The sequence below is a fragment of the Cygnus olor genome, chromosome 25 (assembly GCF_009769625.2).
Source record: "Cygnus olor isolate bCygOlo1 chromosome 25, bCygOlo1.pri.v2, whole genome shotgun sequence".
NCBI classification, from domain to species: domain Eukaryota; kingdom Metazoa; phylum Chordata; class Aves; order Anseriformes; family Anatidae; genus Cygnus; species Cygnus olor.
The window spans coordinates 5,177,739-5,192,061 of NC_049193.1; the positions used below are offsets into that span (position 1 = coordinate 5,177,739).

The 14,323-nt window shown below is 40.7% G+C and overlaps 1 protein-coding gene across 4 annotated transcripts in view; it reads right to left on the minus strand.

The window, feature by feature from the left end:
* NSF (N-ethylmaleimide sensitive factor, vesicle fusing ATPase) overlaps nt 1-14,323 on the minus strand; it is a 78,124-nt gene that overhangs the window by 9,172 nt on the left and 54,629 nt on the right. For all 4 annotated transcript variants that reach the window (XM_040536439.1, XM_040536441.1, XM_040536440.1 and 1 more), the window contains 6 exons: nt 13,800-13,956; nt 12,508-12,641; nt 10,321-10,387; nt 10,050-10,129; nt 1,114-1,248; nt 235-348 (listed from right to left, as the gene is read on the minus strand). In XM_040536439.1, the coding sequence (XP_040392373.1) occupies nt 235-348; nt 1,114-1,248; nt 10,050-10,129; nt 10,321-10,387; nt 12,508-12,641; nt 13,800-13,956 (687 nt within the window). The remainder of the gene's footprint in view (nt 1-234; nt 349-1,113; nt 1,249-10,049; nt 10,130-10,320; nt 10,388-12,507; nt 12,642-13,799; nt 13,957-14,323) is intronic.

The window sequence follows — 14,323 nt, forward strand, 5'->3', positions numbered from 1 at the left end:
TCTCCTCTGAAATGCAGCTCTAAACAGCCTATAGGCACTGTGGTTTTTAAAGATCTCTCCATGGACCAAGACCTGGAGATTTCTTTGTTCTGAAAATTTCTTCTCACCGAAGCTCTTTTCTCAACCTATCCAAAGGTTCCCACCACACAGCTGAAGTAGGAGTCTGCAGACAAGCGGGAACCCCTGAGACTGCTATATTTACCCCACTCCTTCCTGAACCTGAAAAATTCTTACTTGTAATGACATTTCTATCAGCATCAGCAGCTTCTTGATACCAATCCAAACAGACTTTCCTTTGACGTTCTGTGCAATGGTGCTGCGTTCCTTGTCTTTGAAGTTACCCAGGAGCTGGAAAAATAAATAAATCAGGATACCGTCATTAGGAATAATGCTACCTAACTCAGGACAAAGCAAACAAGAAGCTAGTGTGCATTTTCTAGCTTAGAAGGACAATTTTTTGCCTTGTCTGAAGACAAGGCAAAACACTTAAATTCTTTTATTCCACAATTGTTCTTTTCATAGCATCTCTTATCAGCCAGTTACTTATTTGCTTTTATGACTCATTCCAGGATTTCTCCAGATTAGAGTCTAGAAGGAACACAGTAGCTCAAGTCACAGTAAGTTTTCAAACCTGTTGCAAGAGTGGCTTTATCTTTCAGGCTTTGGTGATATTATCACGGTGGTAACAGGTTGCACAAAAGATTTGCCTGTTAAATTTATTTTAACAGCCTTCAATTTTCACTACAATTTCCACTATGGCATAGAATAAGCCATTTAGAGTGCAGATTTACAAAGAATCTATATCTTCAGCACCAATCACCTTCATTTGACCTTCCAGTTCATGAAAGCTTAGCTTTCCCAGAAGTATCCCAATCATATTCACTAAACACTTCCATGTCCTTCAAATCTTTCAATCCACTCCACAAACTTTTTTCCTAGATCTACTGTTCTCTCATTTTGCCTTCATTTATCATATGAAAAAGTAATTCAGGGAAGCTTGATACTTGTTATGACACAGTTAAGTGGGACAGCGTTCCAAAATGCAGATCTACCAGAAAATCATTCATTTCCAGCAAGTTTTGAGATTGTTTGTCATCCATTAACTTTTCTCACCTCCAAAGCCTCCATCAGCTGTTCCCCTGTTGCAATGTTGGGCACATGGATTGTGGTGCTGAAAGCATTCAACATTTCCATTTCCTGCAGGACATCTTTGCGACTGGTGGTTCCAATGATGAGAAGCTTGCGACCCTGTCCACACAACAGAATAAATCTCACAAAAGGAGAAACAAAAGAAGAGAGGAACCAACCTTGGAAAGCTTCAGCTAACAACAAATGAAAATAGAAAATGGCCATTTAAAAACACCACTTAAAATAAAATTAATAGCATTACACCTCTCAGTAAGTGAAAGTTGTCAACATCCATCATACAAGACTATGATCAAATTCCAGAAGTCTGGGGTAATTGCACCATTGGAGTCCAAAAATTAAGGTACACAGAACTCACCAATACTCACAGCTTTCCTATCTTACCTTTTCTGCTGAATTTGTCATTATAAATAGCTGAATCCTCATTAAATTTAAAAGCATGATTAAAGCTCCATTCCCAAAAGCTCAATTACAGATGACTTCTCAGAGGATCATCCTCTCTTTTTTCTCCCTCTTTTTCATTTTTATTTTTAAAGAAATCTTGTGGGTTTAGTGACATTCTCTGCCACTGTACTGACAGTTCCAATGGTTTTACAACTCACACTTTAATAGCAAAGCCTGCCATAAGTTCAGAAGACTTCTCATTGCCCGTGTGGTTGCATAAAAGGACAGTACTATGTCTGGCTGCCTCCGAGTTCAAACCAAGAGAGCACACACCAATTCCAAGCTGGCCTGTGCAATAACAGGGTTTATAAATAACAGAATCAGGGAGCAAAGAACAGAAAACATCAACTGTCAATAGAAATCAACTTCTGCTGGTCCATCCTGCATATGCCATGTGAACGTTACCACACAGTGCTCAGACACTGACTGGTGATGGCTGATGGAAGGCTCTTGTGAGTATATCAGCTGTGATCAGTTCAACTCAGCACACAAAAAGCCCACAGGCTAAGAAGATGCCTGGCTGGCCCAGTATCCTTCTCATTTGCTGTACAGAAGTTCAGCTGGTGCTCAGACCCAAAGAGCAAAGTTCTAGATTTGACTTCGGGACACAAAACATCTGTTCAGTGGTTGTTAAAAAAAAAAAAAAAAAGACAAAAAACCACCAACAAAAACTATCCCCACAGAGCAGTCAAAGTGCTTTGCATTCCTTTGACAACGGATGAAAACCTATTTAAACTTAATACATCTTTGATAAAGACCAGGCATCTTCACAGCCAGACAAATGCTTTTTCCCTGACTGCCACTGTATGTCACTGACCTTTTGTGTTTGGACAGATTACGCTCCTGCTTTGGGTGATGGACAATAAGAAAGTCCCAGAACCGGTAACTAACTCAAGCGCCCACTTCAAGTTTGTTTTTAGCTCAAGACAGCACAAGGAAGAAATGTCTGGCAGGTTGAAACCAGAGCATGCCCCAGGTCACAAGGTTTGCACAAAGGCACAGTCAGGGAAACACTGTGCTAACACTTCTGTGCAGGAATCACTGCCTACACCTCAGGAGGTACCACACTAAGGATTCAGTCACCTCTTCAGACGGGAACAACCTGAGAAACCTAATGGGGAGAAGCAGCCAATTTGTGAGCTGACGAGAGAAGTATCAGGTTTAAAACTGGGGAGCAGAGCAAGCAGAATAAGGTTTGAGTGTTCAAAAATACCTGTAGGGTGCCCTGAGCATATGACATCCACAGAAAGCGTGGCAAAATACAACAGTTCAGCAGCCTGCTGCTTCTCCTCTGTTCTGCAGGTCTAAAGCTTTAAAACTGCATGTTCTGTTTCCTTTTTTATGGACATTCTATAGCCAGGGAAACATTTTTAAAGAAAAATATTTTATCACTTTTACAAACTGGAGCCAGGTCTGAGCAGTTCAGTAAGATCATGTGTGAAAGGAGGCAAAAGCTATGCCCTCAGTGGAGAGTAAGCAAATGGGATTTGAACCTATGCTGCTACAAGGAGCATAAACTGAGGAATTACAAAACCCCCACCAGGTTCTTATTTTCAGCTGAAGAAGTTAGACTAAGAATAAATGATGCTCAGCAACGGACAAGCTTTTCACCTACACACTGAAAATTTCAGTGGTCTTCATCTTTGGAAGGGGTTGGTAAAAGACTTTAAATGCAGGCCTGGAAGCTGTGTAAAATGAGTTCTCCAAGGACACTAAAATCCTCGTCTGATCGTGCACCATAGAAGTGTGATAACAAACACTATGGAGTGCCTCGGACATTTGCTCTGAAGTTACCACCCAAGGAAAAGGTTAAAAGGTGCCTTCCACTTGCTAAGATATACTTGGGATAACAGCACATGTGACAGCAGAACTGATGCATGTTTAAAATCTTCCATGGGAGGAATGCAGAAAGAGAGCTTATCAGCAGATCTGATGGAGACATTTTCATCTCAATTCTGATTTACTTTGCCTTCACGGCTCTTCTATAGCACACTGCCCTCCGTGTTTTTATTTAATTTATAAGTAATACTGACATATCTGATGTACGTGTCAGTAAAAATTATAAGCCCCATTAGGAGAAATCATAGAATCCTAGAATGGGTTGGGTTGGAAAAGACCCTAAAGCCCATCTAATTCCAACCCCTGCCATGGGCAGGGACCCCCACCACCAGCCCAGGCTGCCCCCCAGCCCCATCCAGCCTGGCCTTGGGCACCTCCAGGGATGGGGCACCCACAGCTCCTCTGGGCTGCCTGGGCCTCACCACCCTCACAGTAAACAATTTCTGCCTAAATCTTGCTATCTTATTAAAAAAATAAATAAAATGCAACAAGACATATGTATGCTGTTAGGCACCTTCAAACAGTTTTCTCATTATACAGATAAGGTACCAAGATACAAAGGAAGTCAAAGATGGACTCTAGAACAGAACCAGGACCTCCAGAAGATGCACCAGCCCCCTCTTGCAAAGCTATACCACCAAGACTGATCTGCTTTACAAACTACAGCAGTTGTTTTAAAAAAAAAAAAAAAAGGTTTTTTTACTGCATGTGAAACCTACACAACTCTTACAATCCAGAACAGCTCGCAGAAAGGACGTGTTAATAAGTTTCACATGGACTATGAGCACTGTATCAAAAAAAAAACAAAACAAAAAACAAACACCATAACAAATGCTCAGCTGCACCCAGCAAGGCAGTTTCTGTTCCCAAAGTACAGCTAATAGCACATGCACTGTTCATGGCACAGCAGATAAGACATTGGTCAAGGGAGTAACAAGCTTGCACATTAACTACGTGAAGGATGCTACCCGAGCAACTTCTACATTGATGAAATACATACTTGATAACACCAAAAATGGAGTCTCCGTAGAAGTTTCACTAGAGACTAAAATGTCTCACCAGAAGACGACATAAACATTTAGAAAACAGAAGATATTTCAGTATGAAATGTAATCAGTGAGGCAAATTCTACCTACTCTAACTTCAGGTTTTTACACATGATTTCATTCTCTATACTTCTTTTTTGTTAACAAAGCCCAGATGACACTTACCTCCTCCCAGAGCAGCTCTGGGCTCACGCAGAAATCTGTTTTCTAAACAACTAGTTCAGCTGTAAAAAACCAAACTTGCTATGGCCACATTTATTCAGATGAATCCCAAACTTGCTGTAAATCAGGCCAGCAGACAATTACTGGACACACAAAAATGACTCTGAGTGACTTATTACAGTTTAGGAAAGCCACTGGAATCAGTCATTGTGGCAAGTTCTGTGGAAGCGTCAGCTCAATCCTAAGCTTCACTCAAAGTGCAAACACTTAAAAACTGTTAGAATGGGAAAAGAGAAAAACAGAAGTCATTATTCTACTGTGTGAATCCACAGTGCTCTTACTGCAGAGACAGTATGCAATCCTTGTCGTTCCAAACACAGCACTATGCTGGAGAAATCAGAAGAAAGCAATGAGGATATGCAGAAATATGGAATAACTTCCATAAATAGACTCTTGGTAAATTGACAGGGGGGAAAAGGGTAAACAGAGAGGTCCGTAAAATCAGCGGTGCTGCAGTGTAGGAGATGAGGGGGTAAAACTGCTGTTTCTCATCATAAAAACTACACAGCGCTACATGAAATCAGCATGCATCTGTTTTAAAGCGAACAAAAGGATGCTCGCTTTCACCATACAGTTCCGTTCAACGCAAACAATACCAACACCAAGAATGCAAAAGCGTAACAAGGTTCAAAAGTAATAGGACAAGTTAAGAGAGGGCTGATCCCTCAGCAGGTTTCACATATGACTGTTAGTATCCACGCTCAAGACCCACAGGTAACCGAATGGCAGAAAACTCATTAGAACACAGGGCTAAACTGCAAAACCATACTTCAAGTCTTTAACTGCTCCACATAAAGCATTCATTTTCCCTGCTTTCTTCAAAAGACACGCACTTCAACTTGCTACTTCTGAACTTCAACCACTGGAAAACCAGTTACTGTAAAACAAGCGTAATCTCTGCTGTACCAATTACTAAAAGAAAATTAAGTGTCAGGAGTCCCTTGTACTTTCCAAAGTTTCAGGCAACTTGCTCAGCAAACAACTGGAAAACGTATAAGTCAGAAATGTTTTGCCCCAGGCATTACCACGAAAGCATGCAAAGCCATAAGGCCAAATTGTCAAAAGCTGACCTCAGCCAATTACTCTGCAGTGACAACACAACACCACATATCAGTGGATTTATTCTTGCTGTAAAGATGCACTGCTAAATTGCCCCTGTTTTCAGAAATCTTAACTTTTTTGATCCTTAATTTCTACAGCAGCCGTCCCAAAGGCCATGTGCCACGTTCGGCCTGTAAAAGATCAGGATTCAAGGTGAACCTCCAAACATTAGACATAACTACCAAGTAAGAAGGAACTTGGTTTTTCAACAGCTTAAGATCATTTGATTTCAGACTCATCATCAGGGCAGTTTTAGGACTAGTTCCTCCATTAATGGAGATTAGATGCAAGCACGCCACCTAAGTCTGGATTCCTCTCCTACCTGTTTTTAGGCAGTAGAGGTGCCTCAGTTGGAAGCCCAGGCTCCCTCCATACTGCTAAGGAGATCCCCAGCACGTAGATGTGCAACTTGCCCCCACTGCATTCTAGAAGTGGGGTAACCCCTGATTTCACCTCTCTCTACTACACGGATTTTATCTGACTAAAGGACATAACCAGACAACTATGTCATTCAAAGTTCAAAAAAGGGAGTAGTTTTCAATGACTACATTTTCAAGCATTATGAGATTGATTCTTCTAACTTGGTACTCACTTCCTAACAGGCACCAGATTATTGTATTGACTACCTAACACAAACTAGATCATAAACGAATTTCATAGACTGCTACAAGCAAATGAAGTCTCAGCATGTCAGCGGAGTCTCAGATTACATCATTTCAGCACATCTCACCAGCCCCAGGCAAAGGGAGCTTAAAATACTCTACAGCCAAATGCTGGTGGATGCAGAAGTGCCTCTGTTGGATACTCATTGGCTGCTCACTCAACTTTGGCCCCTTCTATATTTTTAAGCATGTGTTTTGAGATTCTTCACACGTAATGGCAGAAAATGCAGTTCCCCAGGTTTACAGGTGTAAGCGTAACATCTCTATTGATTGGAGTTGCTTCCAATTCACACCAAGTGATGTGGAATCGGGAACGTACGTGGGATTATATCAAACAAGGAGATTATTTTCCTCTTTTCCCCCCGTCAACTTTCATAAATCTGCAAAAGCCTCCTGTGTCCTAGAGAGGAAAGGGGCTGGGGGCCTCTGGGAGCAGTGGAAGGGCATCCACAAGAGTGTTCGAGAGCATCTCGCTAAGCCAGACATTTCATAACACTGCACAAATTGTACGTCCAGCTTAGCGTGGGGATGCTGCAATGGTCTTTCACCCTTTGAGCCAATTGTTAGCTTTTCACAGGAACCAGCAGGGAAGCACATGTGAAACCTCTGTGGGGCTGGTGAGCGTCTCCATGCCTTGTGTGACTCTGCATGTAGATGAAGCAGCTTCGGCTTTCGGAGCTGCTGCTGCTTAGTTCTCAGAGAAGTCCTTTTCTCCCGCTTGGCTCCCCGCTGCGACAGTCCTTTTCAGTTTTTCTATCCCCCCCAGTCTCTTCTCCTGCACAACACAGTGAAACTTGATTGAAATAAAGACCCAAGAGAACATGGTTTATTTTCTGCTCTTCAGTCCATTTTAGAAAAGCTTTTTAATTGGTTTAAAAAAAGATGCTAAACAAAATGCAATGTTTTTCAGTCTTCTTGAACGAGTAATAGATACCACTATTTAAGCATTGCTCAGAGGAACTAGCAGTCATGAGCAGTGACTGGGACTTTAAAGCAAAATGACAAACGTTTCTAATTTATTTTTTTAAAGTCTAACGTGTTTACTCCCAAAACTTCTGCAAAGTACAAACAAGCTAGAAAAACAGAAGGTTTGAGTATGTGCCCTTCACACACCACGTTAAAATAATATAGTTGCAATAAGAAGAGGGGAATCTGGGAAGCAGCTTTCATAAACCAATTTAACAGAGACATATACCTCAATGCATAATTAATAAGATATCATCCCAGAAATGCTCTTCTTACACACATAGCCTACAGTAATTGTAGGAAGCTGCTTGCACATTAAGTATACTCTGCAAGTGATGTGACAACACTGTGTGAATACATAATCTGGGCCACAAAGATGGGAGCAGCAAAGCTGCACTGCTGGAATGCTCTCTGCTTCCCACTCATTCCTTGCTTGCACTTTCAACCTTGTCGTTCCCATTCTTAAGCTTTTCAAATCACCTGCGTTTGTATTTCGGGCCCCTCCGACTACTGACAGAAAAGGAGGCCAGGTACTGCCTCCCCAGCACGTTGCCAACAATTTCCCCCAGCACTGGGACACGTATGGTGTATGGTATGAGCCAGGACACTGTTTTTACAAGGAATGAGGAATGAACCTAAACCATGACCCCAGTCCCACAGAGATTTGCGTCGGTTTGACCTCACGGAGCAGGTTAGTACCACCGATGCTACTCATGTACATTTAAAGCATGTATCTGCATCTCAAATTACAACCAAAACCCTTGAAACCAGCCATTACTTCCAAATAAATTGCTCCCCAAGGGAACTAGTGATCTCAGAGGGAACTTAGAAGGGCAATGATTAACCAGCAGTATTATCTCCCTTGTGGGTTTCTCATTTGAGCCTAAAAGCCTTAAGAGTCTCCTTGCCCACATTCAATCTTTTTCACAATAAAGGTTCACAGCAGAAAACTGTTGGCCTTTCCCTGCATGAATCCACGTCTTATACACAGTTGTGTTTTGTTTTTTTTAAATGAAAAAAATAATCCCCAGATAACATGATTATCACAGAGAGCTCACAAGAAACAAACATGCTAGAAAGAGCCCTATGATCAGAACGGCAAAACCAGGTCAGCACAAAAGGCCCTTCTAACCTCATGTCTGAATTTCTACAGTAGCCAATAGTGGACACTTAAAAGAAAAGAAAAAAAACATCAATCAAACACTGACATTTCCTCAGAAAACTCTCTACCCTCCAACAATTTATGGCTTAAGTCACCATAATATTGGCTGTCAACCCAAAGTCTTCCAGCCTCGAGGGCATTTCAAACATTGCAAAGTACAAATCTCTAGCAACATGCATAAACTTGGCAAATATCTGAGAGCGTCAAGCCCGGCATCCTGCTTTCAGGGAGACTTGGGTGCCAACGAAAGTGCAACTAAGCAGCAAAATACATTCAGAGGACAGTGATAAAATGGAAAGCCTAATATTATAAGTTCCTTGGACTACTGAGCCAAATCATGTTCTATTTTTTCCTGCTGATCTATGGGAACAATCATTTCCTAGTACTATGGCAATACCTAGCAATAGGTCAATGATTACATGAGATTACAGCAATCAAAAACGGGGTTGTGCAGCTGCACACAGCCAGCCTTTCTGTTCCAACTTACATGGTAACAGAATCCAAGTTTGATATCAGAGGCTTCACATGGCACAGACAGCTCACTGGGAGAGATCTTTGTTCTCCCAGGTTGACAGCCACAAGGGGAACTTCAGGGCCTGTGGCATTACAATTTAGTTCAAAGTTCTAGATTTGAAAGGTCTTTTCACCAAACTATCTAATGAAAACAATACTCATGCATACGTAACTGTTTCCAGGATATTAAAAATGACAAAAAAAAGAGTTCAGCCAGGCTGTGTTTCTCTACTTTTACCTGACACCAACTTTCAAGGTTTTCCTGTTAGCATGTTACTTATTCATGCAGATACTTTCACACACAGTGCAGAATTCTAGTGAATGACAGGAAAAATGGCAAACAAAAAAGAAGCGTCCCTCCATGCTTGTCTCATTCAGTGCAAGCTTCAGAAACATTGCTTCTGATGTTCTTAAATCTCATCAAGTCAGAAAGTACAAATTGACAGGGCCAGAAAGAGATGTAAAATCTTGAGCTTTACTCACCTTTTTTAATTAACACCTGATAATTTCAAGTTAAGAACAAATTAAAACCCTAGCATCCACAATCATACATTACTCAGAAATCAATTCTAAATAAGAAGGGAGCACATGCTTGAGCCAGGGATCAATTTGTAGTGAACTGCTCCTCAGTTAAATCAGAAAGCAGACTGCTTGCACGTTTGAAGTTTACATGGTAAAGGTTTAACCTGTTTCCTTTGTTAGTATTTCTAGGGCTGACTCCATAAGATTCATCCTTAAATAATTAGATAATTAACGATGAATCCTTTGTGGTTATCCTAGAAATGTCTAACTGAATGAACAGCAGCAGGCTAGGATTAACTTGACTGAATCAAGAGACAATAGCACTAATACCACTGGCAGCACAGCAGTTATCAGCAAGACACAAAGCCCTCCACTGTCAAAATTATTACAGGAATAAGGCACCTCCCTCCTCGATTACTTTCTTACCTGAGGGGGGGCCTTCTTTAGCAGTACGAGAAGGGCTTGCAATACCAGATTAGAGAACCGTGGTCCAATTGGAACATAATCTGAAATGAAAAATGCATTTTAATGCCCATTAAGCAGTTGCACATATAAACCACTTCACTGTAACAAAAAGCAGTTCAAAGCTCCTAAAGTAAATGGTTCCAAACCACTTCTGGTTTGTGGTATTTCAAAACTGCAGATATTTCAATATTTCTGCACAACAGACAACACACTCCCCACTGTCCTAACTCACCTAGGAGTCTCTCAATGTCGTCCACAACAACACAGCTGAGCTGGGACTTGTACGCATCATCAAAGATCTAATAAAAACAGCAAAATGACTCATTGTTAAATCTCAGCAGCAAAACTGCAATAGTCACGATTGGAACTGTTGATTTGTTTTTAACGAAGCACGGCAGTATTTAGAAGAATAAACAGAGAATAAAGAACATAAGTACCACAAGACTAGACTCTACCTGCGTTTAATAAAGCACTGACATCTCAACAAATTCAGAGACGAGCTTTGTTTATTTACCCAATACATGTTGCAAAAAAGCCAGCTGCTGGCTGCATTTAGTTGTAAAGAATAGACAAAACAGAGCACCATTCCTTTGGTTTTTGGAGCTGGGGTAATACTGAGAATATAACAATACACACACACAGGCAAAAAAAAAAGAAACACCACCACGATCATAATGCAATTATGAAGTATTTATATGCAGGCTGGATATTGGTTATAACAAGACCTACTGATTAAGCCTCCATATCACCCTTTATAGAGCAGCAACTGCAAAGCTTGGATTTAAACTACGAGTAGCACTAAGGACTTCAGTGGTATTGCAGGCCTACCTCCAGCATACCCTGGATTCAAGTGAAATCCAAAATGATCCTTTTAGAATCTAAATTACAAACTGGGCTTACAGCCTTGAGCCCACTGCTTCTCTTAGAAACTAGGCAATCTTGCAATGAACTATTTCTCTGTTCTTAGAGTAAAACATCTCATTTACATGCCTAATCCAGTATAATTCAGCCAGAAGAAGAGTAAATTGCCTCTGTAAATGAAATCTCTTCTCTTCCACCTGACTACTTGAAACAATCTAAGTTGCTCAACTTGTCTCCGTTTCCCCTGCTCCCCAAGTTGTTAAAACTCTCATTTAACCAAACTTCGTGACCTCAAAACTGTTCCTAGTTTAATTCGGGCAGGATCTGCTCCTTCCAAGTGCAACCCTGAGCCTTTCCTATCCTCATCTTTGGAGACAGAGCTGCAGGCTTGCTCATCACTGCTCAGGTGTTTTGTTCCATTTTTAGTTATGATTATATATCAGACCCAACTGGGCCAGAACCTTGACATTTTCCGTTCCATAACCAAATAATCCATGCACAGACCACCCTGAGACTTTATTCAAAGCGATCACATGAAATCTCCTCAGCTGGGACAAAGCAAACAAACATTTTTTGAAGACAGATGACCAAAAGGCCTGTGAGCTATAAATTTATACACGCTACCTTCAGCAAGATCCTTGCCTTCTTTCAGGTCTACCCTGTCAGGCACCCTGAAAACATCCAGAACAAATGCGGTTCTTTCTATCTAAAGAGCTCCCTTTGATCTTTCAGTGCCTGGAACACAATTATCAAAGCAGCTAATTAACTCCACGGCAACACGCACAGGTAGCATCTTCAAGACAAACAGATGCCACTTCTTTGCTTTCTGTTCAGCAGCAGGAGTTTAACCAGAACCCTCTGCATTCATTTATTAGCAGATTATTAATTAGGAAAATAATTTCCAAACACACACAATGAACATTTCTTTGTGATCAGATACGGAATTACAACTGACCACAGGCAATACCAAAAAAGAAGCTTTCCTGCAGCTAGGATAATCTATAATACTAGCGATTCTGCCACAGAGCTTCAACTGAAGAGACTTTGAGTTAAATATAAAGAGAAGACCAGTGCAGAATCTAAAGCGTTTGGACATTACACACAACAACTGACTTTACTCTTCCAGGATTCCACAGTGCACTTGCTGAGTATTTGGGTGGCCTAGTGCATTATTACAGAAGGCTTTCAGAAGATGGGGGATAGCACTGCTTTAACACGACACTGTTTTACACAAACCAATATATCCATTTACATTTTTTCACAAGATCTGTTTGGTGATACACAGAGCTTACTGAACGACTGTAATTTTGTTTAACAATCACTGGTAAGTGTTTACTGGGTTTCCCAAAAGGGTTCCTAAAGAAAGTAAGTGTCATGGGATGAGTCACTGAGTGCCAGTGCCCCAAAAACATTCAGTTAGTTTTATAAACAAATGTGTATAGGAATTTAGGACCTACAGAGAAAAGAAAGTACAATCTCAAGGGATATTCACTTTTCAATCTACTACAGCACACAGAATTGAATTGTCATCAAAAAAAAGAGGAGGGCGCAGAAGTACCTTCTTCATAGCCTGGCACTTGGCTGTTTCAGAAAATCCAATCATCTTATCAGGAGAACAGATCTTGATAAAGGGGAAGTTGGATTCCTCAGCTATTTTTGCTGCTAAAGCAGTCTTCCCACTGTGGGGGGGACCTGATCCGAAGGAGAAACACAATTAAAAAAATCAAAGGAGAAAACAGTTCCGGTAAAGCTCAGCATGGATGATATTTTAAATATGGTTATGATTTCTTTCACAGGTATTTGCAGTGTGAAGTGCCCTTTTCTTCTACTTTCAAAGGGAACGCTATCTCTTTCTGCAACCCAGTCCTCCAGATGAAGGAAATTAATGCAACTATTTGAGCACATGCAGTCTGATTCGCCATGAAACAAACACAAAAGAGGATGAGGCGTGTTTTATAGAAGAGGGCACAGCAGCAAAATTAGTATGTGTTTGTATTTTGCAGAATCTTTTCGAATCACGTTCATGCCCCTTAAAGATATGTTTTCTGCAGGTACCATGGTAAACAAGCAAACAGCATGAATGCCAAGTAAATATTGACAAAGACAATTTATAATTTGCCTGAATTCACACCAGGATAATTCAAAGACCAAAACACATCTGAATCTGTACACCCAGTACAATCAATCTGGAATATAATGAGGTATTGCATACAAGCAATATGTTGAAATATGCTGACCACACAGAATTATTCAGGGGGAGCTATTCAGGGTTTAATTTCAAAGCAACAAACCACTAAACAATAGGAGCAATCCACACTTTCGGACTTCAGGTAAAGAAAGAGAGAAGTGGTAAACAACTTACACTCTAATATCTGCAACAGAGATATTGAACTAGCTTCCTAGACTCTTCATAGTCAACAACAGTCTTGATGGAGGGCAATCCTCCTCTAACAGTACACACCTAAATGTGGCCAGGTGAACCGTTGTTTGAACTCAGTTAATAACACTGTTGAGATCTCCAACAACTTGAAATAGAATCGTGACAACTAACTCAGCTAAAGATGTTTGAACTGTAAAACATCCACATTTAGATTAACCGCATACGTTCACTTTTCTATTGTTCCAAGACCAGGATTTAGATCATCCCCTCAAATTTCATGCTGAGAAGCCAGTATTAATATCTAAACCAACTTCACCCAACCTAGAGAAGGAAACTAATTCTATTTTTCCTCCCATATGTTACTTCTACATGCAGTTGCAGGATATAACAGGCCACCACGTGGGCAACAGATAAGAATCGTTTACAGAAGTTTCTTTTTTTTTTAAAATACATATTTTTCTTAAGTTTACCTTCTAGAAGAACGCTAACAAGTGGAGTACGGTCACTGTTCTTGGTCTGTTGAACAAGCAGCTCCCCGTCATCCAATACCCTTGTTACTGGATCACCCCACTTAATAATACCATTCATGATATAACTTGCATAGTCTTCCTGGTTGGTTCCAAACGCCTGTATTAAGAGAGGCGGCATTTATTTTACACGTATCCTCAGCACAAATTCTAATCCGTGCAAGTTGCCAATGGGTTTTGAATCTATGTCATTTAAAGACAATTCTCAAAAACGGGGCTTAAGTCTCCTGTTACAGTCTGCATGAAAGCTGTCATCAATTGACTGAACTAGCATAAAAGGGAGAGTGTACATACAACAAGGAGAAGAAACTGCATTGCTTTACTTGTTCTATTGCTTTTTATGATTCTTGCACGGAAGAAAAGGTATTAAATAGAGCCTTACTGTTGCAGGCAGAGAGCAGCTCCCTGCTTTCCTTCCTACAACACAGGATACAATAACTCAGACCACGGTGCATTATGGCACATCT